At 33.0% G+C, this 24,865-nt stretch overlaps 1 protein-coding gene across 1 annotated transcript in view; it reads right to left on the reverse strand.

Moving 5' to 3' along the window:
- Nucleotides 1-24,865, reverse strand: part of nompC (no mechanoreceptor potential C) — a 184,032-nt gene that overhangs the window by 72,209 nt on the left and 86,958 nt on the right. The window contains exon 2 of the mRNA XM_085960294.1: nt 21,019-21,120. Within this exon, the coding sequence (XP_085816420.1) occupies nt 21,019-21,120 (102 nt within the window). The remainder of the gene's footprint in view (nt 1-21,018; nt 21,121-24,865) is intronic.

Below are 24,865 nucleotides of genomic sequence, written 5' to 3' on the forward strand. Positions count from 1 at the left end.
AAAAATCGATTTCGCCAAAATGGTTGATTCGCCCTTTTTACAAAACACCGACGATATAGTCTTTCTCTCACTACATCTGCATTAACGTTTTAAATATTAAATTAAAAACAAAATGAAATGTACGCCATAATAAAGCATGGTCACAATGAAAATGAAACCTACATTTCATTGGCTACCTTTTCCGTTTCCCCATTCTTGAAAGGGAAGAATGAAGTTTAATGGTAGAGCTATCCTTGCGTGATCTACATATTATACACGGTGAACCAAAATGTATTCCTAATTACCAAATAACTTCGAAACTATTTAAACTACAGACATTGAAGAAAACGTTTAGACTGAGTCTAAATAGCTATGTAAATCAAGTTGAAAATATACTCATGGGCTACTATGAAATTAACTTTAAATTTAACCGAAAAAAAATATTTTTTTAAAAAAGGTACATGTTCAAACACGCGCGTTAACATGATCTTATTCCCTACTTAATTTATCGTTTGTCAATTTATGGCTACGGCCGTATGTTGTAGCTTAACCACTGGGAAATGCCAATAGAAATGGCGTATTTCAAAAAAATACTACCTTATTCTTAGGTCAATAATTATTATAAAGCAAACATTATTTGTAGGATGTTCATCACATTTGAATGGTCAAAGACATAGCTTATAATCAGTTTCTTTAAATGTGTAAATCTTGCCCATTTTTTGAATAATAAAATGCCTAATTCTTGTCAAATTTGGGATCACAGAGATTATCAATATAATTTTTTATTGTAAATATTTCACTATAATAATGTCGACATAAATTTTACTAATGGTTTTATAAATGCTTTCAAAAATTAATAAATATAAAAAATCTTAACACCACTTCACATGGACGTACTGAAATATGATTATATTCTAAAACATTAGAGCGAGAGGTTTAAAAGAATACTATTTTATGTAATAAAAATACTTTATGCAGTCATCAAATGTTTAAAATAAATATAAGAGATAATAAGGCTTCAATATTATGTAAATAGATTATCTACAACGTTTAAGGAATGTCCAGGATCATGCTTTGAAAATAGCATAAAAGCTCCATTTTGACGTACGCTGAGCATGTCCCCCCTTAAGTCCAATTATTAATGTCGTTGCCAAATCCGTATAGTTTCAATTTTAAATGGTTATCCTATGAGGATACGTGATGATGACAAATGCGCAAATTGCGACACAAGGTATTCTGAAAAGATTGGATAAAAAAAATGAATTGTCAAATGGCTTCTTAATATGGAATTGAATCATAATTATTTACGTATTAGACAAGCTCACGGATTTAATAGAGAATGTGGAGATAGTGTCAAGATATTTACACGAAAAAATATGTTAAATGTTTGTGTCATTTGTACTGGAAAGTCAAAACAGGGGCGTATGAGCGAGCCACCATGTTCCAATTTCAGTCCGCCAACATACAAAACACCTATTAACAGTGAAGTCCCGTGTGGGTCGGCAGATTGAGCGCCGTTTGGAGGCGGCAAATCGAGGAGAAATAGCTACCTAAACGTAGTACTAACGAAAATATCTTTCCATTAAAAATTCAGCTTACCGATTGGAAACATAATGTATTATTTGACATAAAAGGTTCAATGGGACTTCAATTTTTTTGTTGGGTTTGCGATGTCTAGTTTAATTCCGTTGCCTTTCGGCATCCTTGGTGACCAGAAATGACACGAGCAGATTTGCGAATAATTACAGTCTATATTTTGTTAGTCATGTATTAATATAACACATTTCTTAAATATTGGAGTCATTTTGGCGCAGCCTAGGGGCGGCCTTCTGTCTGGGGACGTCACTGCCTATTAAATTTGTTCTGTTTACTAAATCTACCACAATAAAAACATTCCGGAAATGCCATAAAATGTTTTAATAATAAACATTCTTTTATTTTTAAGCTCGATAGTAGTAAACTTACAATTTGTTATAATGCGAATGTTCGCTTCTACGTTCAAATAAAAACTGAATTGGAAATTAATGATAAAAAAAATCGTTATTTTTGTACCACCCTTTCTTGACGATGTACCTGTATACGGTTGATTAATTTTGGTTGCATTAGTTCAAAAAATATTCACCGATTTTGAAAGGTCTTATGTGGGGTACTGTTGCCAATGAATATTGAAACACAGACGCGTTTAAGCCTTTTCTCTTGTCTATAATTACATTGATGGGCATGTAAATAAAACATATATATTGATTGCATTTTAATTGCAGCGTTATACTAAAATTACAAGATAAAAAGAACTTTTTATATACAACGTTTTTAAATTTTCTGTTAAATCATATAAACTTGACTTGACTAGCTTAAGCGATCAAAAAATTTGTACTTGATAGAAATAATACTGAAATGTCATTTTGACATTTCATATTATTTATTTCCATAGTAACGCACGTATATATTAATAATTTAGTTGCTAGGATCCCAGACCCCTAGCAACCAATAATAGTGGATTGGATTACGGATTTCTTCCGAAATGACTTTTCATTCAAAACAGAATTAACTGAAAATTAATTCAATTCTACTTAAAGAGGGCTAAAAGTATTAAAAAATGCACTGGCATCGTGTTTTGATATATTTTAAGAGTTTCAAATGTCTAGCTAGTCGGGAAGTTAGTTAAAAATTGATTGCAAGATTTGTACTGGATAAACAACCACCGGACAAATAAGAATACGACCTAATAAAAACGTTGTAAAATGGACTGGTACCTACCTAAATAATGTCTGGTTTTACGGTAAATTGACCACCGCGGACAAATAAGCGCAAACGAAAACTATGTAGATTCATAACGCCTTTTTTGAGTGGAGGAGTGTGTTTTTTTTACCACATTGTTTTTAATAATATCATAAAATCAAACTAGAAACTCACATTTCAGGTTTCACGTTGAGTTTTGTACGATACATATTAATTGGTTTTAATAAAAGCCATCGCCAAAAATTCGCTTCAATGAGGTAGGTTGAAATGATGTAGTATTTTAAAATATTGTTGTTTTTTTTTGGCGTGTGAAAAGCACTCCATCAGTGGTTAGATTTTTGGCAAACAGAAGGAGCAGGGTCAATGACGATTCGGCGCCGCGGTCAGCAGCAGACAGCAGGCTGCAAAGGTTGAGAAAGTTACGGTGATGGACGCGGGGTCCAAACGGTTAACAACATCATAAAACCGAACGTCAGGCTCCAAAAGTTGAGAAGCTTCGTTGATAGCTAAGCTTTCAAAAAGCTTGAGAATGCCGAAACATCCTAGAGCCGCGTAGTAAATTTTTGGTTGGTACCGATTATTAAATCTAAGTTAAAAGTTTCTCGATACGTTACAAGCTAAATTTCTCGAAACAAACACACTAGGCCAAGTGCTTCAATAGCAATGGTGGAGTGATGAGGTGAGGTGCGGATAAAGAGACTTGCGCTTACATCCAACCATTGTCTCTATAATCGATCTGAAAGAAGTCTAATTATTCGTTCCATATATCTGTATATTTTTATTAGCGTATTTCACGCGAAAGAAGTCGCAGACCATAGCCAGTATAATAATTAATTGAACATACATAATTTTGAAAACACTTGTGAGAAAATATAATATTATAGCGAATAGAAAAAATCTTTTTTTGAGAAAAGTAAGACAGCCCGCAGGAATCGAACATGCATCTCTCAGATATTGCGCCCACGCACATCGTCCACTATGCTAAAGGAGTCATACTTAATTACGACAAATTTTAACTATTCGATTTTTAATACTCACTTAAGTGCTTTTCAAATTGAGCTACTATTGGTAATCGCTTTTTGTATTTTAAATCAAAGTAGGTATTAATTACATAATTACTAACCGACGTCACGTATCACTCCAAGATTTTTTATTTGTAACTTACTTGAACTTTCTAATAATTTTTAATTAACTATTTTTTTATTCAACGTATAATTCACAAGATTTAAGAATGTAAGATTCTAATTATTGAACATACATAATTTTGAAAACACTTGTGAGTAGGGATTCCAATCCCGGGATCCCGAGCTATTTTCGATACCTATGAATCCCGGGATTGATTTTTTTATCAATGTTTATGGAAAATAAAATAAAATCGAAAATAGAATAGAAAAAATACTTTTAATAACAAATAACATTAGAAATAAACTGAGTTTGAATGAAGTTTGATTTATACCCATGCGTAAGTGGCCGATTTATTTTATTTTTTCACATAAATCTTTATATAATAAAACAAAGTCGGGTTAGTTACACCATTTATAACTCAAGAACGGCTGGACCGATTTTTATGATCTTTGATTTGTTGGATTTGTCTCCGCCCCGAATAGCAGAATAACTATTAAAATATCGAATAAATCACGGAAAAAATAAATTATGAAGAAAATTAATTTTCTCATACATTTTGTATGGAAAGGCTTTTGACTGACATCGATGAATTTGAACGATGAAAACTTCGCGCATTCGAAAATAAAATAAAATAAAAGAAAATTACAAAAAATTTAAATCCATATACAACGCCATCTCTGATACATGACAGAAACAATAAAGAAGAAACAAACAAACAAAAGAAAGAATGATAGTCGAAATGTCTAACTGTCAATGGTGTAGTGTGCCCAACATTTTGTGCTTCATGTCAACAGCTCAATTTGCTTGAAAAAGATACTCATTGGGATATGACAATCGCTGAAGCAATTGTTTCTGCATCTCCAAGTCAGATACGCACATTTTTTAATATCATTATTTCGACATGCTTCCCATCGAATACACCTGAACTGTGGAACAAGTAAAAGGATGACATGTCAGAAGACATTTTACATCGAATTTGTGTCAGTTCAGCGAATCCCGATCTCGAGGTGAATGAGGAGATACATAACCAGGCTTTGTTTTTGATCGAATACATGTGTTACTTCATGTGCGGCAGTTATTTAGTCAAGTTAGGAATGCCAACGCCACATCGTGGAATGAACGACGCTTTCAATCGAGAATTGGAACGTGATCGTGAATATGATCGAGATGCATTGAACCAATCAGTTTGAACGAATGTACCACTGTTGAACCCTCAACAGAAGGAAGTGTACGATACGTTAATGAAGGCAATTGATGGTGGAAATGGTGGCTTATTTTTCCTCGACGCGCCCGATGGAACTGGGAAGACATTCCTCATGTCATTGATTTTGGCTACTGTTCGTGCGAGATCCGAAAATACTGTAGCAGTTGCTTCTTCTGGGATAGCGGCCACGTTTTTAGAAGGATGCCAAACGCCTCATTCAACGTTGAAATTTCCGACTGAAAAACTGACTTGCAACATTGCAAAATACTCAGCAATGGCCAAAGTTTTGTTAGCAAGTAAAATCATCACCTGGGATGAATGCACAATGGCGCACAAATGCGCATTGAAAGCACTCAATCGAACTATGAAAGATCTGCGCAATGACTCAAGAAGTTTTCGAGGCGTAATGATTCTACTATCTGGCGAATTTCGCCAAACACTACCAGTCATTCCAAGATCGACCGCTGCTGATGAAATAAATGCTTGCCTCAAATCATCGACTCTGTGGTGCTATGTGAAGATACTTCAGCTGACGACAAACATGCGAGTTGCATTGCTAAACGATCCATCTGCCGAAGATTTCTCCAAGCAATTGCTGACTATCGGTAACGGCCGTGTTCCTGTCGATGAATCAAGCAGATTGATTTCGTTTCCGCTGAATTTTTCCAATTTCGTCTCAACTAAGGACGAACTCATCAACAAAGTGTTACCGAACATCATTGCTAATCACAAACATGACAAGTGGTTGAGTGAACGAGCATTCTTGCGGTAAAGTACAAAGATGTGGATCACTTAAACTTCACAATTCAAAATCAAATCGTTGGTCCACTGCATTCCTTCAAATCTATCAACTGTGTAACAAACGAAGACGAAGCAACCAACTATCCAGCTGAATTTTGAAACTCATTGGATCTGCCTGGCTTGCCACCGCACAATTAACGACTGAAGGTTGGCTCGGTAGTCATCATTGAATTGAAATTGAATTACAATATGTGAACTTTCCAGACCCAGGATTCGAACATGGGACCCTCGACACTATATACCGGCGCTTAATCCACGTGGTCATCGTATGTGTACAGTGTGTACAGTTCAATATAATTAAAATACTTTTCATTTTGATTTGATTTTTGCACATTTATTGAACTTATTCATTTTGAGTATTCATTTTAACTTAATAAAAAACTGAATTTAATTCACCTAATAAGTTAACACAAGATTATTGATTCTGAGGCGGTACGAAGTTTGCCGGGTCAGCTAGTTAATTAATATGAGAAAGATTGGAAAAAAATAATGCTTCACACTTTTAACAAAGTAATTCCACCATGATCTCATACGTTTTACGGCAGTTTCATATTTGGCTGACTAATTAGATTTATAAAACGGAAAGGCCATAAGTACACCATGATTTGCTTTACTATCAGAAACTGCAATATCATATTAAATTCACATTATTATTTATATTACAAATTAATTACTCCATTAAACTTTGAATTAAAAAAAGATTGAACGTATACAATATTAACAATAAATGTCTTGAATAGTATAAATTATACTAGATCTATTTTTGACCGATTTTATCGATATTATTTGTAAATATAATATTTTTATATTAACAATGGAAAAATATGCCAATCTCGGGATTGTCAAATTGTAATCCCGAAATCCCGGGACCACAATTTTGGCTCGGGATTGGATTCCCTACTTGTGAGTGTCTTACTTTTTTCAAAAAAAGATATTTTCTATTAGTTATAATATAATATTTTCTCACATGTGTTTTAAAAATTATGTATGTTCAATAATTAGAATGTTACATTATTCGTTAAATAAAAAATAGTTAATTAATAATATGATTGATGTTTTTTTGGCTAATAACATTATTTCTCTTATCTTTTATATAAACTTTTCCTAACATATTAGGATACTATTATTGTGTCGTCCTAGTGAAATACGCATTGAAATTAATTTGTCGAAATAAATAAATGTGCTCGTTAACAAGAGAGCACTTATGAAGCGTTAATATATTTTATATACCTATTAATATATCTCCATTATAATGCTTTAAAAAAAAACTTCAATTTCATAACTATTATTATATCTGCCTAAGTGATCTTATAAAATGTGGTTTGACACGTTTTTTTCAACGATGACTTGTACAATGCCGTGATATCAACTCTGGTAGGAAGGAAATAATATTATATTAACAACGCTGTTAATATTTCACACCTCCAATTAAAGTAAATTTATTTAAAAAAAAATTACATACGTCACGTGTCATATTTGATTTATGATCATGAAACGAATACCTATGGTGACCACACCATGCCCTTCACTATAAAAGACATTATTTTAGGGCGTTGTCTTATAGGTGTATTGTTTTAAAAAATCCAGTCATTTTTTACAACGTTTTTATTAGCTCGTATTCTTGTTTGTCCAATACAAATCTTGCAATCGATTTTTAACTAACTTCCCGTCTAGTTAGATATTTGATACTTTTAGAATATATCAGAACACGATGCCAATGCATTCTTTTAATACTTTTAGCCATCCTTAAGCAGATTTAATTTTCAGTTAATTCTGTTTTATATAGAAAGTTATTTCAGAAAAATCCGAAAAAGTAAAAGACTATTATTGGTTGCTAAGGGGGTGGTCCTAGCAACTAAATTATTAATATATACGTGCGTTACTATGGAAATCAAAATGAAATGTCAAAATGACATTTCAGTATTCTATATTTTTGTTTGTTTTTTATTTACTTCATATCAAGTACAAGTTTGAGCATATTGAGCATAATAATTCAACAGAAAATTTAAGAACGTTGTATATAAGAAGTTCTTTTCATATTGTAATTATTGTAATATTGGTTGTCATTTAAAAAAGTGTGAACTACGTAATTTTTTTTCAAATCATGTTTTCTATTTCACCCGAAAAATAGCCCGAATCAACTGTTTGCATTAAAAGTTTTTCGGTACCTATAGCATAATAATATATTTATAGATTGCTGGGTTTTCACCGTGTATACTTCTTCCTTCTTTCCTCGACTATTCGGACTCGTTACAGAGGCCATCCTCGAGAGATATTATGTTAAGATGAAGTAGTATAGTGTGGGTGCATGAATGCGAACTCCACTCTAAGATCATTAAAAGGAATCCGATTAGCTGATGGTTACATGTAAATTGTATGTAAAACATTTCACCATAGCATAGTTCGCTGTGAGATTTATTATCGGAAAGAGATGACCGTATACTATACGGTCTCCAATTTTATTAGATTTAATATGAACATTAATTCAATTTTCATAGCTGATTTTGGCAAAATTCATGAATTCAAGAATGAAAACCTAACCTAACCTAACAAATAATACAGTATATCGGCTGTTTTAAAAATGTGTTTGCTGCTGGCTTCCTGTAAAGTGTAAGCCGACAAGAACCGTGTTTTATTTAGACATAAATTTCATGTCAGTAGGTACTGTACGACCCAAAAGAGGTTGGACGGTCTTTAATATTCGGCCATATATTTCCGATACAACATTTTACAGTGAAGCGTGATACCGCGAACTGCATACGTACAAGTTTCCGCACACGTTAGCTGATAGCACAATAATTGACACAGCACATTACTCTGAGCAGCGTTTGTCGAACAATGTTCACCTATATTTCTCCCGGGCACCTCTTAAAGTAGTGCTAACACAGACTTATATAGTTTATATAATAAGTACCAATATAAAACCAACGACTACAAATAATTGTTTGTTTTTTTTTTGTGATTTTACCGAGGCTTTGACTGCACCTCGCTGTCATATCGCCTCTTCTCTTCTAGAAGGGGATCCATCGATCAGGTCCTCACTCCTATTCTGTTAAATAACTTTACAATTTTGCCTAGCTCTTCCGTCTTACCCACCGCCAGGACACCCTTCAATTCGTTGACATTCTCATAGATATTCGCAATTCGCAGCTGTACTCTGTGAAGTTCATATTTAGGGCATTGTAGTGCTATATGTACAATGTCCTCTAAAACATGACATTCATCGCAGGGTTGCGATTTGCTTCTTCCCATGAGGATATCAAATTTTTTGCCCATTGTGTGCCCTGTTCTTAGCCTCAGTATTAACTTAAGCTCATTTCTCGTCAAAGGAGACTCTACAAACCAGGGCATCTCTCGTGGTGATGGTAGATTAGACTTACTTCATTTCCCCTTTTCTAATGATGCCCTATGGTGAAAATCTATCCACATACTTTGGCCCATTTTCTTTATAGCCTCATTCCAGTCCAGGTTTTCTGGTATCCACTGATATGGTACCCCTGAATGGCCAGCTTCCTTTTCCAGATCATCCGCCTTTTCATTGCCCGTAATACCCACGTGAACAACAAATAATAAAATTATCTAATAAACAATGACTTAAATTGCAAACTTCATATTTTTACCCTATATGCTGGTGGAGCATTCACCGTGTAGAAATTATCAATGTAGTACATGCATATGTTCTCACTGAAAAAATACTTACAATTTTACAGTGAAAGTTAATAGCAATACAAATTGTGTTAATATTTGATAGTCAGGATGTAAAGCCTCCTAAAAAGAAAATGGATCTGACTTGTGTTGACCTTCTTAATAATATTAGAGAAGTTTTCTTTCTTTGTGTTATGCGTGCCATAAGTAGTCAACGAACTAAATTTAGTGGTCTTAAACCCCCACCGATAAGTGCCTACAGTGCAATCAGGAATTGAATGTATGTAGCTGTTCGATTCGTTTTTGTTTAAGCAAAATTGCGAATACAGTTTATAACAATCTCTATAAATAACTAGTGAGTATTATAATATTTAAGAAATAATATAGGTATATATATATATATATATATTACTTATTATATTATACTTATTACTTACTATATTATATAAAGTATTAAATCAGCCATTTCCAACTTAAAGTATGCTGTGATCTGTAATTTACGACCCCTTAGTGAATTTTTTCATGCGTTACAAATTATTCAATACTTGTCTTTCAACATTGTGAAAATGATGTTTGGGTCATCATTTGGGTAAATCATAATGTTCAAAGAGCCTACTGCGTGACGTTCAGGGAAATTACACATCAGTTTAAAGCGCGGGGGTTCACAGCTTCCCTTTCTCTTACTTCTGCGACAGGTCGAAAGTAATGCAACGCGAATCAAGTGATACAACGAGGTAACGCTGATTTCCTCGTATTTTATTTGAAAAATACTTTCGAATAAACCGTTGAAGAAGAGAAATATAGGTATGGTTAATACTTCCTCTTGAAGATTTGAAAAAAAATAATATTGATGGGGCCACAGCCCACACCTCCAGGGTTTCAATGGATTTTTTTGAAACAAGCCTTCCCCAGGCGGCTGATCTCCCTGAGAGGGGATGTAAACTAGCTTGCGCGCTGACCTCATTTAGCCCCCTGTTACTATTTCTTGTAGGGTTATCGTAAATCCTTTGTTTATAACGATCGTCCACAGACCCTGAAAGACCTACAGAACAACATCCGAGCTAAAATTGCCAATATAGCGGTCGGAATGCATGAAAGAGTGAACCGAAACTTCCGAATTCGACTGAATACTCAGTGCATTGACAATGGAGAGCGACATTTATAAGATATTATTTTTTAAACGGTGTAAAGTCAAATGTTGTGTGATAGGCGAAAATAAGAATAAAAAAATTAAAAACCTGTACAGTCTTTTGTTTTATTTTCAAAAAAAGAAGTTCCCACGCCCCACCCTGACTGCATTAAATGAATTGACTAGTCCCAATTGAAAAAACACAAATAAATATTTTAATATCGATATTTCAAGACGATTTAAATTATATGATGATATGCTACGCATACACGAAGGTCTCAGGTAAGACAATGGCCTTGTCTGTCTGCTATTAAGTATAGGGATGTAAAAAGTAATAAGGATTAGAGGTCATAATATACAACAACAAAAAAAATCTTTCAATCTTTGGATATTTATTTGTGACAGGATCGGAATCAGACTAAAAAGTAGCATATTTATTGTATTTTATATACTTGTCAGAAAATTTAACAATATTCCAATCAAGCGAAGACAAATTACATGTGTGTGAGTGAGAATCCGTCAAGGGCATCAATTCAAGGGTTCTCTGATCAAAAAAAAAATCAGCCTAAGCCCTAGACTACGCTAGTAGAAGAATCACACTGACAAAGAAATAATATTGTGGTTTACATTTTTAATAACCATGTAGTTGCTTTTAAGGACAATGTAGTTGGGAAGGATAGTTACATTGATGTGCAGTTAATTATATTCCTCCATTTATATCTTTAATTTTCTTTATGGCCAGAATTCAATATTTTATATAGTGTTATTGTGTCGTTTTGTTGTTTAGTATTTCGTAAGGTTTTTGGAAGTCAATTTCATGGTTATGCTGTCCACATGGAGTTCTGAGAGTCCATCGCTCCTTTTATAGAATGTGGTTTACGGTTCAAGAATTATCTCAAAGAAAACTAAAATAATGTTTAATTAAGTATTTCTTTTATTCAACGGATAATTCACAAGATTTAAGAATGTACCATTCTAATTATTGAACATACATTATTTTGAAAAACACTTTTGAGAAAATATATTATAACCAATAGAAAAAATCTTTTCGCCAATAGTAAAATCGCAAATAGTATCTTGATTTGGAAGAACGCTAATGAGTAGGTATTAAAAAGGCAAATAATCAAAATTTGTCGTCATTAGTATGTCACCTCGTAGCATAGTGGATAATGCGCGGATTGGGGCGTAAACCCAGGAGATGAAGGTTCGATTCCTGTCGGGTGTACTTTTTTCAAAATTAGTCATAATATATTTTCTCAGAAGTGTTTTTCAAAATTATGTATGTTCAATAATTAGAATGGTACATTCTTAAATCTTGTGAATTATCCGTTGAATAAAAGAAATACTTAATTAAACATTATTTAAGTTTTCTTTGAGATAATTCTTGAACTGTAAACCACATTCTATAAAAGGAGCGATGGACTCTCAGAACTCCATGTAGATATCATAACCATGGAATTGACTTCCAAAAACCTTACAAGATACTAAACAACAAAACAACACAAGAACACTATATAAAATATTTAATTCTGGCCATAAAGAAAATTAAAGATATAAATGGAGGAATATAATTAACTGCACATCAATGTAACTATCCCTCCCAACTACATTGTCCTTAAAAGTCTTTTCAAGTGTTTTTCAAAATTATGTGTGTAAAATAATGTTGTATGAAAGCCTCACCACACCAATATTGACCTAGGAATCAGAGTAGTAGGACTTATTAAATAAAGAATTCGTGTTGTATAATGATCACCTATCGTCTTCTATGTGGAAGCGGGGTGACTCCATCGGGGTAGCCAAAGTATCGAAGACGGAAAATACTCGACTATCCAAGAGGTCCTTCTTTAATAGACTAGTAAGGAAAAGGTAGAGGTTTGAGAGACTAATTATTATTAGGTATGTCCAGTTAGATTAAAATTGTTTTTGATCACTCTATAGTTCATAGGGTAAGTGTATAGTGTGCTATTATTCTAAATAAAAATGTACGTCAACACGCTATTAAAAAAATCTGTGTCAAAACTCTCGATCCAAAATTAAAATAAAATATTGAACACTCAAAATGTGTACTATAAATATATGGTCCTATTATAGATTGTAGTACAAAATAAGAATTTTTTTCAACGAAGCTATAGTACCCATTTACAATTTATACGGTTTTGGTCTTAAAATATTTAAATGTGAATATGTAACATTTATACAATATACAATTGAATTATGTTAGGTTAATAATGCATTTGTATTGTACCTAATTACGGTAATTATCATTTATTATAATATATATATATATTGACACCAGTATGCTGCTACTGAACTATTTGTATTTTATCGAATTTCAAGTTAATTAAAATAGTTATTTATCTATATTCCCCGAGGTCATACCAGGTCATTCCATGATTCCGTAGTTCCGTGGATGATATTTAGCAGCCTTCCAAAACGTAGTATCGGGTTGGGTTGAAGAACCGGAGATTTAGGTTTAAATTCTCTCGAGGCAGCCGTAGCACATGGCCGAGGCAAGTTTAATAGTAAGTACACACGCACGTTTTTGCTCGATGGTTTTACGCTGATTCCAACATGTCTCAACGTGTGTACAATCTGGCTCGATGGTTTTTTGTTCGACATCGAACAAATTGCGCTATCCGAAAAAGATTATAGGTCTGTAATTCATGCGCGATGTAAATTGAGTGATGGAGTGAGGACGCACCGGCAAGGCTAGTGTGGTCTCGCTCTCATTCGTGGTCGAAGTCGTGGCGGTGCGACGGTGGCCTCACAGCGTCTTGTGTCGAGTTGCTCGACTGTGTGGACGCAAGGACGAGCATGCTTCCAAGTCAACATGCTCGATCGAGTAAAACCGTCGAGCAAGAACGTGCGTGGGTGCTAGGCTTAACATTGTTTCTTCGGTTAAAAGCGATAAGAGACCTCATGGTCAGAATTGTTATCTTCTTGTTACTCATAAATTCATGCCATCATACACCCAGTATTTTCCACAAGTATATTCTGTTATAAAAGTTCACTATACGGCTAGTCCGTATCTTCGTAACGTCAGCGCTCGAATTCAACCGGAGCGCAGTTCCTGTTCGTGACATCCCCGAGATTATCGCTCCGTCTCGTGGAAAAGTGCATTTCGGTTCGTGAATTATTAAGTACCTATATATTTTAATTTATACAAAATTCAATTCAATTTATACAAGAATCATAGTAAAAAAATAATATTTGTATCGTTACACAAACCACGATTTTTATGTGTATTTTAGCTTGCCTCAAGTACAAAGATAATTATAACTCTTTTTGACCGACTGAGCTTGCAGGTATATTTTTATAAAATACATACACTTATCGAGCGCTCCGGTACGTAAAATCTTCCACTTCGTGCGCTGCGTAACGTGCCGTGATGCTATTCTTACATTACATTAAATTAAAAAGACATTAGCTATCTTCACGGAATTTTAAAACATCTTTAGTTAAATAGTACCTAGTTATTAGAAATTGTTTGCAAGATGGACACTCGAGTCGGTAACTTAAAGAGTAAAGCACTTGTCTGCCAAGTGAAAGTTATGTATTCTAATCCCACTCGGTTCAAGATTTACGAATACAAGTTGTATATTTTAAATAACATTGGTTAAAAGTGCTGGTTTTCCATGAAACTTTGCTAGACAGTGTAAAAATTGCACATTTTTACAAACATAAAAATCAAGCGATGTATAAAACAATTAATTAAAGTATAAAAAAAACTGTAGACAACTATTGATGTGCTCAATTGAGGTTTAACGCATAAACAATTTTTCACAAAATGAGCTCCAAGCAAAGAGATTATCTCTTTGGCTCCAAATCTTCCTATTCCATTTTCTATACACAAGGCGACTATCCACCGATAAAGTGATAGTATTTATTACATTGTCATAATAAGTTAGCCGTCTAAACAGTCAAAACTGTCTATCTCGCTCTAAATTTTATCACTGCCAAGAGGTGTTATTAAAATATAGCACTTATTGCAACAATTACAACCAACTTGTTGTAATTGTTACAATAAGTGCTAATACTTTAATACAAACCTTCCCTAGTTTGATAATATTTACCATTTTATCACTTTAGCGGTCGATAATTAGTATAGAATAGACCCACAGTACCCACCCACGGTGGACTATAACGCCATGGGTCCCAAGTTCAAATCCTGGGTCTGGCAAGTACACATATTGTTTTTAAATTAGTGTGTGAGTCAGGATATGGACCTAATAGGTTAAGCAAGTGGCTGACATCCATTTCTCGTAAAAAAATCGGTTAATACAAACCTATACTCTGTGGAGGCCCATATGATTCTATTAGGACCGGACATGGTTTGAAAAAAAATAGACCCACAGCATCACATACTTAAAAACACTACTGCCAGTAGGTTAAATAATATTTAAAATATAAATTCAAAATAACGATAAGCTATCAAAAATTTATTCCCACCAAGTTTCAAAACTTTGCTTAATTTTGTTTATGTCATTTTAACTTATTATATTAGGTAAGTTATAATATAAACTTACGGGTCACATTTTACAGTTTTTCATAAAAATATTATAGTAATTAACAACGTGTCAAAGTCTAAACCCTTTTCTTTCTAATGTCAAAACGACAGAAAGTTTAAAAAGATTCGTGACATTCTGAAGCCGAGTTTCATGAGGATAATAGGGCTAGAAATTATGACCGACTTTTTTGACAAAGCATTTTTCCAGCCTAATTTCTAATCATGCGGGTGGTAATTTATTTGAAAATAGAACAACTGATTATCATAAACATTTTAACTGTGCAATACTATTGGTACTATATGATAATGTTAGACATTAGATGGGTCCAGTATAGGGATTCCAATCTCGGGATCCCGGACTATTTTCGATACCTATGAATCCCGGGATTGATAAACATAATGCCGAAATATTCGGGATTGATTTTTTTTTATCAATTATTATGGAAAATAAAATATAACAGAAAAAATACTTTTAATAACATATAACGACATTAGAAATAAACTGAGTTAGAATGAGGTTTGATTTATTACCCATGTGTTGCAATTCATTTTATTTTTTCACATGAATTAATAAAAATGAGAAAGATTCATAAATAAATAAAACTGTTTCACTCTCACATTTTTATTTTTATTACAATATTATTTACTCCATTAAACCTATGTATTTCTAAGATTGAACGTGCATAATATTAACAATAAATAATCTCTTAAATAGTATAAATTAAATTATACTACATTTATTTTTGACCGATTTTATCAATGTATTTGCAATTTTTAATTGTCAATCCCGGGATCAATCCCAGGATCCCGGGATCGTCAAATTGTAATCCCGATATCCCGGGATCAAAAATTAGGCTCGTGATTGGATTCCCATGTCCAGTAGTATAATATGGTATATTAGTAGCAGTACATATGTGGGTTCAAGTGTCGTATAAATAAAGGTCGAAGATAAACGATTTGGGTTATAGGGGTCGGTAAACTAACATATTATAATATATACATAAGGTTTTTGTGTCATTATGATACTCCATCGTTTCTCAGCGTGCGAATCAACATTCAATTATCACATGAAGTTGGATCGAGTCCACAATAGATCTTTTAGATTTCTCTACTTAAGGACATACGGAGTCTTTCCTTATGATAATGATAATAAAATGAATTTTCCGACTCGTTTTCTTCTGGGTATGCTATCAATGCAATCCCTGTCCATCCGAGGAGTCATTGCTCTTTTAAAGCATTTCTTTCTTCGTAGGTTCATTTACAAGCCGTATATACTGGAAAATATTCATTTTCATGTTCCCACCAATATCATTCGTAACTCTACGGTCTTCATGATGTTGTCAGGATGAATGTGATGATTCATGATGTTGTGTATCGTGCGATTAACTTATTTGAATGCACCATAAAGGTTGATTTATTTTTTATTAGCTATATAATGTTTGTGGATGTGTTAAATTGGTTAAATTTATAATTATATTTATCGTTTTACTTTAATATCTACATAAGCACATACTTTCTTTTTATATTGGTTGTTATTAAATTTGTAATTAAGTCATTATTATAATTTGTATTTATTAAGTATTATGGCACATTGGCCAATCGCTGTAATGAAATAATACTCTTTTCTAAATAAATAAATGTATTAATACAGTAAAAGATTATTACGTCACCGTTCAGGCAAAAGTCACCAACCCTGAAAATGGCAGTTTTGAGTTGAGTATGTCACCCGAAGCGTAAAATTATGTTCTTTAAGATGCAAAACTCACCTCGGTACATTAGTTAGTAAAATTTTGCTTAAATCCGAATTATTTGTTTTTCACTAAATGACTTTCGATAAAATCTTAACAAGCAAAAGTCATTATAGGTGAATAGACATTATTAACTCTATAAAAAAAAATCCTTCGTTATAAATATACAAGCAAAAGTCACTATACTATGGATGGTGAGTTTTACTGATGCTTCTTTTGGCTAACATTGTTCAGATTATTAACAAGCAAAAGTCACCAAACCATAATTTGAGCTACCTTGCCTCCTTTAAAACCTTCCAGATGTTTTAATTAGCATCAAAAAGTAAAAGTACCTTAAAGAAATTATTAAGAAGACATGAGAAAATAATTTAATGTAGATAAAACCTTAAAAACATTAAAATCTGATTTTTCCTGCATTTTCAAACTTTCAAATTGCGATATCTCAAAACTATGTTTTTAGGGTTGGTGACTTTTGCCTGAACGGTGACGATTATTAATATGAATCCGTCTACTAGAAGCACATAGCGGAAAAATACGAACTCACAATTTGAGGCATTTGTTTGATAATTTATATTTTTAGGTATTTTCATAATACATAGAAACATATCCAAAACAGTTATGAAATGCAAATTCGTTAAAGAGTTTCATGTGATTTGTATGATAAAATGTAAATTATCAAAAAAGTGTCTCAAATTCTAACCATCGTATTTTTCCGTTAGGCGCCTCTCCGAGGGTGGCACATTCATCTAAAACGTATTCACTCTAAAATAAATTAAGAATAATGAAATATCGAACACACACAAGATTTAAACATATTAGACTCTTAATTATAGAAAATATATAATTTTGAAAAACCTCATATTAACATTATATATTAAATTATTTTCATTTTTTCAGAAATGATGAACTGCCTTAGGTTTCGATGGCATGGTTAAAGGATACCTCGAGTTCAATCAATCTATGCTAATAACTTTCCTAAAATTTAAATTGCATTTTTACACAATCAATTATATAATATAAATAATTTTGAAAGTTTCCAGCGAAATTTGCGGTATATAAAATTAAAGCTTGCCCCATAAATGTTCGTGGATTAACAATCAACTAACTGAAATTTTTAACGGTGTGCAAAAATGTGAAATTGTTATCATTAAAATTTTCTCAGCCGTTTGTAGTCCGGATTTCCTTAATAATTCCACTAAAAAGCCCCCCACAGCTAGCTAGTGTAACATTTGACATTTGAAAATTAACTTTCAGCGAGTTTGAGAACTTCTGAGTCTATTCTTTTAAGTGGAGTTTGTGGAAATTGTAATATTGTAATGACTTTATCACGCAATAAATTATGTTGATGATTGGTGAGATAACGTAGCCCACATTTTAGAGATATTAGATACAACGAAACGTACTATATTTCAACGAGTGACAGAATGGTGGCCCTTGTAAATCCAATGCGTAAAGCATCATTGCCTTCTCATTCTCGGGGTTCGAAGTCGATTACCAATAAGGTCACAATACATTTTGTCGGAAGCCTGTGTATCTGTACGTTCACGATGACCGAGCGGCGTAAGTGTCGGTTTATGGTGTCGTGAGTCCCAGGCTTGAATCATGGGTGTGGTAAATTTTTCAATTTGTGTTTGAGTCAGATTGAGCATCTATTAGGTTGAGCAAGTGGCTAACATCCATTTCTGGTAAATACAAAATTCTGTTAATACAAACCTTCACTCTGTGGAGACCCATATGATCTTTTCAGGATCGGATACGGTGTATATGTATAGACTACTGACATTTGGCTCTCATGGTGTGTTATTGAGATAATCTTAAAATAAAGTTTCGAGAATTTGAATTTCTCGAGAAATAATCAATGAAAATCTCCAAAATTTGAGAAATTTATTGTTACTAGAAAAATAACAAAGAGAATTTAAAACAGAAAAAATGCCTACCTTGATCTGAAATTCTTTGGAGAAAACAAACACTAGAATTTTTTTTTAAATACGCTCATGAAAAATATTTGGCACAAGAAAAGAAAACCTTACCTAAGGAATTTTTTAATAAATTTTCGAGATTCTCGAGAAATCAATAAACTAATTTTGAATTCTCGAGAAAAAAAATATTGTTGACCTCGAGAATTCTCAAATATCGAGTAACGAACAAAAGTCGAGATATCAAAAGCTTTACTTGTATTCTTTCAATTCTCAGATAATTCTTAAATTATTGCCCCGTAATATTTTTTTAGAATTATTAATAACCATGTCCAACGGTTTGAGAGTATTTTCGTGAACACCTTATACAGAATTGGCAGTAGACTAATAGGTCGATAGTTTTTCAGATCTTCAGTGTCTCCTTTCTTATGGAGAATAATAATGGAGGCATTTTTCCATGACTCTGGGATGTTCTCTTCGTGCAGACAAGACGTGAACAGACGTGCGAGCACTTCGCTCACCGTCCTCCCGGCCAGTTTGAGAACATCGATAGTCAGCCCATCTTCTCCCGGGGCTTTCCCACTCTTCATGCACATTATAGCATATTCCACCTCTGTGGTAGTAACCTCGGGAAGAGGATCTCCATATTCTCCGTTCACCGGAAGATCTGAATTGATGTCAGTGTCATCTTTGTATATAGCGCTGTAAAACTCTACAACAGTGTCCAGTAGATGATCCCAGTTACGCACGATACTTCCATCTTGCGCTTTTAGTGTCGTGATCTGCCGTCTCCCTATTGACAGATGCTGCTTGTTCTTATGTAAGCTCCTTCCTGACGCAACAATTGATTCTACAAGGTTCATATTGAACTTACGAAGATCTTCTCGTACGTTATTATTATTATGTTATTATTATTAATAACCATGTACTTGTTTTTTCGTACAAGGTGGTTGTTAGTAATTTTGAACAATCACAAACACCCAAGCTTTGAGAAAAACACATAAATATTGTGTCCTCACCGGGAATCGAACCCAGAACTCTCAGATGGAAGGCCAGCGCCTTACGCACTGCACCACGAGAGCCGCCTGCCTCGTGATATTATAGCCTCGTATAATTAATTAGTATGGACGCGTTTCTTCAAAAACTTTTGTCGGGCCAATTTTTTTAATCAGATGACTTAATTAACATTGAACGTACTCGTATGTAAAATATCGCGCTCGAAAGCAATTACACCCTTAATATTTTTTATTTCCCCGCATTGTTGAAATATACATTCATTTTAGTGCTACATAATGTATACCGCAGTGCGTGTTTTATTTTGCAAATGCACATATTTTAAATTTCGTCTAAATAAGCGCATCCAATACTATAACTGCATTAAATTATTATTCATATTATTCTGTACTATTACAGGCTTAATACAGAAAGGGCACAATTCTCAATTTATGGTAAACGTAATTTTTTGTGTGTCACGTAGGGAACATAAAATTAATTATCGGAACTGGCTTACCCTATCGGATGTGGTATAACAGGATAAGGATGTCGAGTGTGGAAAATTATGGGGTTAACTTTAAATTAAAATTGAAGAATATGTTATTTTCAATAGTTTGTTACGTAAGCATTAAATTTTTTATGACAATCGGCGCGCTTTGTGCCCCATGGTTTTATTCCGTAAAGTAATAATGCCAACCCTGCTTCAAAACTGATACCACACAGTGGCGAAAGGCGGAGGTAGGCTGTTGAGATCTTACATAAACAGTACACACTGAACATAGCTAGTAATACGTATTTAACTTAGACTAAATCAACCCATAATAGATAAATAATCAAAAAACTTCATATACTTAGGTACCTATAAAACATCTAAAATTATGTGTGATTTAATGGCATAGAAGAATATTTTTTTTTATCTATTATGGTTTGGTTAAGCAGGGTTTAATGAATTAAAAAAAAATAATCAACACCGTCGGTAATATGTATCCTTAATTTAACTGAAACAAAAACAACAAGGATGACTGCAAAAGTGTGCACTATTGTAGGATCACTCATAGCATACCAAAAGTATTATGGTTTGGTCTAGGAAGGGCAGGGTACGTACGTGTGGTTGCTGCCAAGGCCTGCAATGGACAGACTTAAACTGAGATGCTACATATGATTTAGATTTAAAAGTTGGCAGCATAGATAATTATTAATAATAACTAAAATAAATTCAATTATTAACTTACGTTATTTCTAGCACCGACGTCAGTCCCGAGCTCTATCATTCTCTCCAGTAAAGATGTTTTGTTGTCTTTCACGGCGTACATCAAAGGTGTCATCCCAGTAGCCTGTAAAGTGAAAACAAATAGTTTATGCATTGATAAAAAAATCAGTGTGTGGACTTATGTACGAGCGTTAGAAGTTATACTTCTTTGGCATAAAAAACAAAAACAAAACTTGTGATAAACTAGATTCTTTGACTAGCTCTTAATTATCTTGTTAAATTACACAAACAAGAAAAAGGACCGCTTATTGGAACGCCGTTGGCTTTTTTTATATACACTAAATTATATAATGGTTATATAATAGTATAAAGCACCAACTTTCACTCTGGCGTTTAATAGTTTGTTTACGTAAGGAATTGCAAAATGGCCGACAAAAATAAATTCGCTTCCTAGGCAACGAAACAATTCGAAACTATAATTTTATACTGTATAATCGTCACGATTGCAGTATCATAATGTGGCGTAAAGGTAGTGCGTTCGGCTGATAACCGAACAACCGGTGGTTCGAATCCAATCGAGTGCGTTTTTTTTCGTGTGAAAAAATAAATTATGTGTTACATGTCACACGCCAAAAATACACTCTGACCTGATTTTCCAAACGCGCCAAAAGAAGTATAACTTTAAAAACATACCACTACCCTCGGAACACAACAGCTTTCCTATGAACTTGTTACGAGACGTATTCCGCGAAATTATGAAAGGATACGAGCATTTGACACAGTTATGAAATTTTGCACCAAGATTCGTTACCTTGTCAACTGATTGAATTGAAAAATTAATCTCTCTGAAACAACTCTTGGGAAATTTTGGATTTTTGTCTAAACCTAAACGGAATAATATCCAGCTCTCTCCACAAAGGAACTTACAATTTGATTACAGATTTCAACACCATATTTGTGTGTGTTTTTTGATTTCTAAACATTAAACAATATTAAAAATATTTACAAGATACAAAGAACTTTTTATATACCACGTTTTTAAATTTTCTGTTGACAATTCTATGTATTAATAACAACTTTTTATTGTGCTTGATAGAAATACTGAATAAATATAGAATACTGAAATGTTATTTTGACATTTCATATTGATTTCCATAGTAACGCACGTATATATTAATAATTTAGTTGCTAGGACCCACTTAGCAACCAATAATTTAGTGAGTAGTAAATATTACTATTAACGATTTTTTTCTAAAACATACAACACAGAATTAAATGAAAATGAATTCAATTATGCTTAAAGATAGCCAAAAGTATTAAAAGAATGCATTGTCGTCGTGTTCTGATATATTCTAAAAGTTTCAAATGTCTAGTTAGTCGGGAAGTTCAATCGTCCAATACAAATATTGGACAAACAAGAAAAAAATTGTACTGTTCACACAAAAAAAAATCTGTACCGGACAAACAAGAATACGAGCTAATAAAAACGTGGTAAAATAAAGCACTCGAAATAGTTTTACATAATATAAACGAAGAAAATAGGGTAGCATTATCGCCTTGCTGACATCTGCAGAAAATGAAAAACTCGGGCACTGAATTTAAATTGATTTAAAGGCTTTTTTATCAACGAATAATTCACCAGATTTAAGAATATAACATTCTAATTATTGAACATACATCATTTTAAAAACACTTCTGAGAAAATATATGATAACCAAGAGAAAAATCTCAGCCCGCAGGAATCGACCCTAAGTATGACACCTTTAGTGTGAGTCCTCAGTGCCAGCGTTCGGCGCAGCGTTGAGCGTTTTACGCAACTCAAACGTATAACCGTGTGTGAAAATGTTCGTAGACAATGTCTTTTTTTGGTTATACATTTATACGGTTATACGTTTGAGTTGCGCAAAACGCTCAACGCTGCGCCGAACGCTGCCACTCAGGACGTACACTTAGAGATGCAGGTTTTCTCATAAGTGTTTTCAAAATTATGTATGCTTTAAAGACGTTTCATTTTTTATAATATATTGTTTAATAAAATTTATGTCAATGTATTATATAATATTATTATTGTAGTTTTATAACCTAGGTAATTTTAGTTTGGTTGGGCCAATAATTTTGTTCTTGTACTATTCCATGAAACTAGACAACTTTTACCAAATTTAAATTTTAATTCTATTATGACGTAGGTGTACCATCATAGAATTAAGATTCTAATAATATTCGGTGAGATAATAGCAATTATCAGTGAAAGGTATACGTGAAGACTTGAGGTTACAAAACATATATTTAATGTTAATTTGCGATACGACTAAATAGTGATAGCATTGAGAAACGCAAGTGACAGCTGTCAAAAATGTGTATCGTACGCAGCATTCAAATAAAATAGTATAACTATAAAAATACCAGGTGGCAATGCCAACTGTCAACATTTCCATTTCCATTTCAATTTATTAACTCCAGAAATCTCTTCAATGTGAATCGAGCATTTTCTTATAGAAATTGACATTCTCAGAATCGTGTTCCATATCTGACATTCTTCTTCATACCTCTCCGTCAATCTGTCATAAATTAATTGTAATGTCGTTTAATACTTCTTTTTATATATATACTCAACTGCATTGGAAGCATCTGTCAAACTATTATGGGAGAATTATATCATTAATTTTCTTTCATCAATTTGTGTTTACGTGTATATTCTCTCCCATTTTAACTCTTGTAATACATCTTCTCCTTGTTTCGCACTTTCCCACATACAGTATAACCTCGTTTTCACGTGCCCGGAATTCACGTTTTCCCGGCAATTGCGTGTATTTTTTTCAGTCCCGATGTATTTCAGTACATTTAATACCCGCATTAACGTTTTTCTTTCCAAAATTCTATTCAAAATATACGAGTTACGCGCACTTGACAATGATTGGGTCGTGACATTCGAACGATTTTTCAATAAAAATTTTAATTGAATGTTGTTTTTTAATAAAACGTTATTTTTTTAGAAACATAAAATTTAAACGTTCTTTTTTTCAATACCCCCCTTTTACATTTTCCCTCCAATTAGGTTTTTTTTCTTCAGTCCCTTAAAAAAACGTAAAATAGGGGTTATACTGTTTTTACATATTATGTTTTCACTCATGAGTTACGTCATACTGACGGATTGATAAATCAAGATAATATGTAATGTAAATATTTAGTTTCAATTTCAACTAATTAGAGGAAATACAATACATACATTCGTTTCAATTCTGTTAACGATATACTTTGCCACATACGATACTCGGATCTGCGAGTTAAGTTAGGTTATTAGCTATAATAGCGATCGCTGCATCTGGCTATCAATTGAAGTGAATATAAAGTTAAATTCGGAAGTTTGTAGAAAACATTTAAATCCAAAATTAGTATCTGCAATTGTTACGGTGGATCTATTCTTTTAACGATTTTTACATAAAACTAAACATGTGGTGTAATGACTTTTGTACGTATTTCAGTTGGCTGTTAGGTTATTACATTAGCCATGAAAATGTTAAAACGTTTATTAGCCGTTACTGTTTATGAGAAAATTCCACAATAAAACTGAGGTTGGGCCATGAAAAAAATTCAAGGTATCACACTGGACAAACAGAACATATATTTTTGTGTAAGCAGAGATCTGCACAGTTATTAAATAAAATTAATCCTTATTAAGTCATAAAAATAATTACAAGATAAAAAGAACTTTTTGTATACCACGTTTTTATATTTTCTGTTGAATCACATAAACTTGACAATTCTATGTATTAATAAATACTTTTTTTTTGTACTTGTAATTGTCATTTTGACATTTCATATTGATTTCCATAGTAACGCACATATATATTAATAGTTCAGTTGCTAGG

This window comes from Rhyacophila brunnea, unplaced genomic scaffold, assembly GCF_057557595.1.
Source record: "Rhyacophila brunnea isolate RB1 unplaced genomic scaffold, BYU_Rbru_1.0 scaffold_11, whole genome shotgun sequence".
Classification (NCBI taxonomy): Eukaryota; Metazoa; Arthropoda; class Insecta; order Trichoptera; family Rhyacophilidae; genus Rhyacophila; species Rhyacophila brunnea.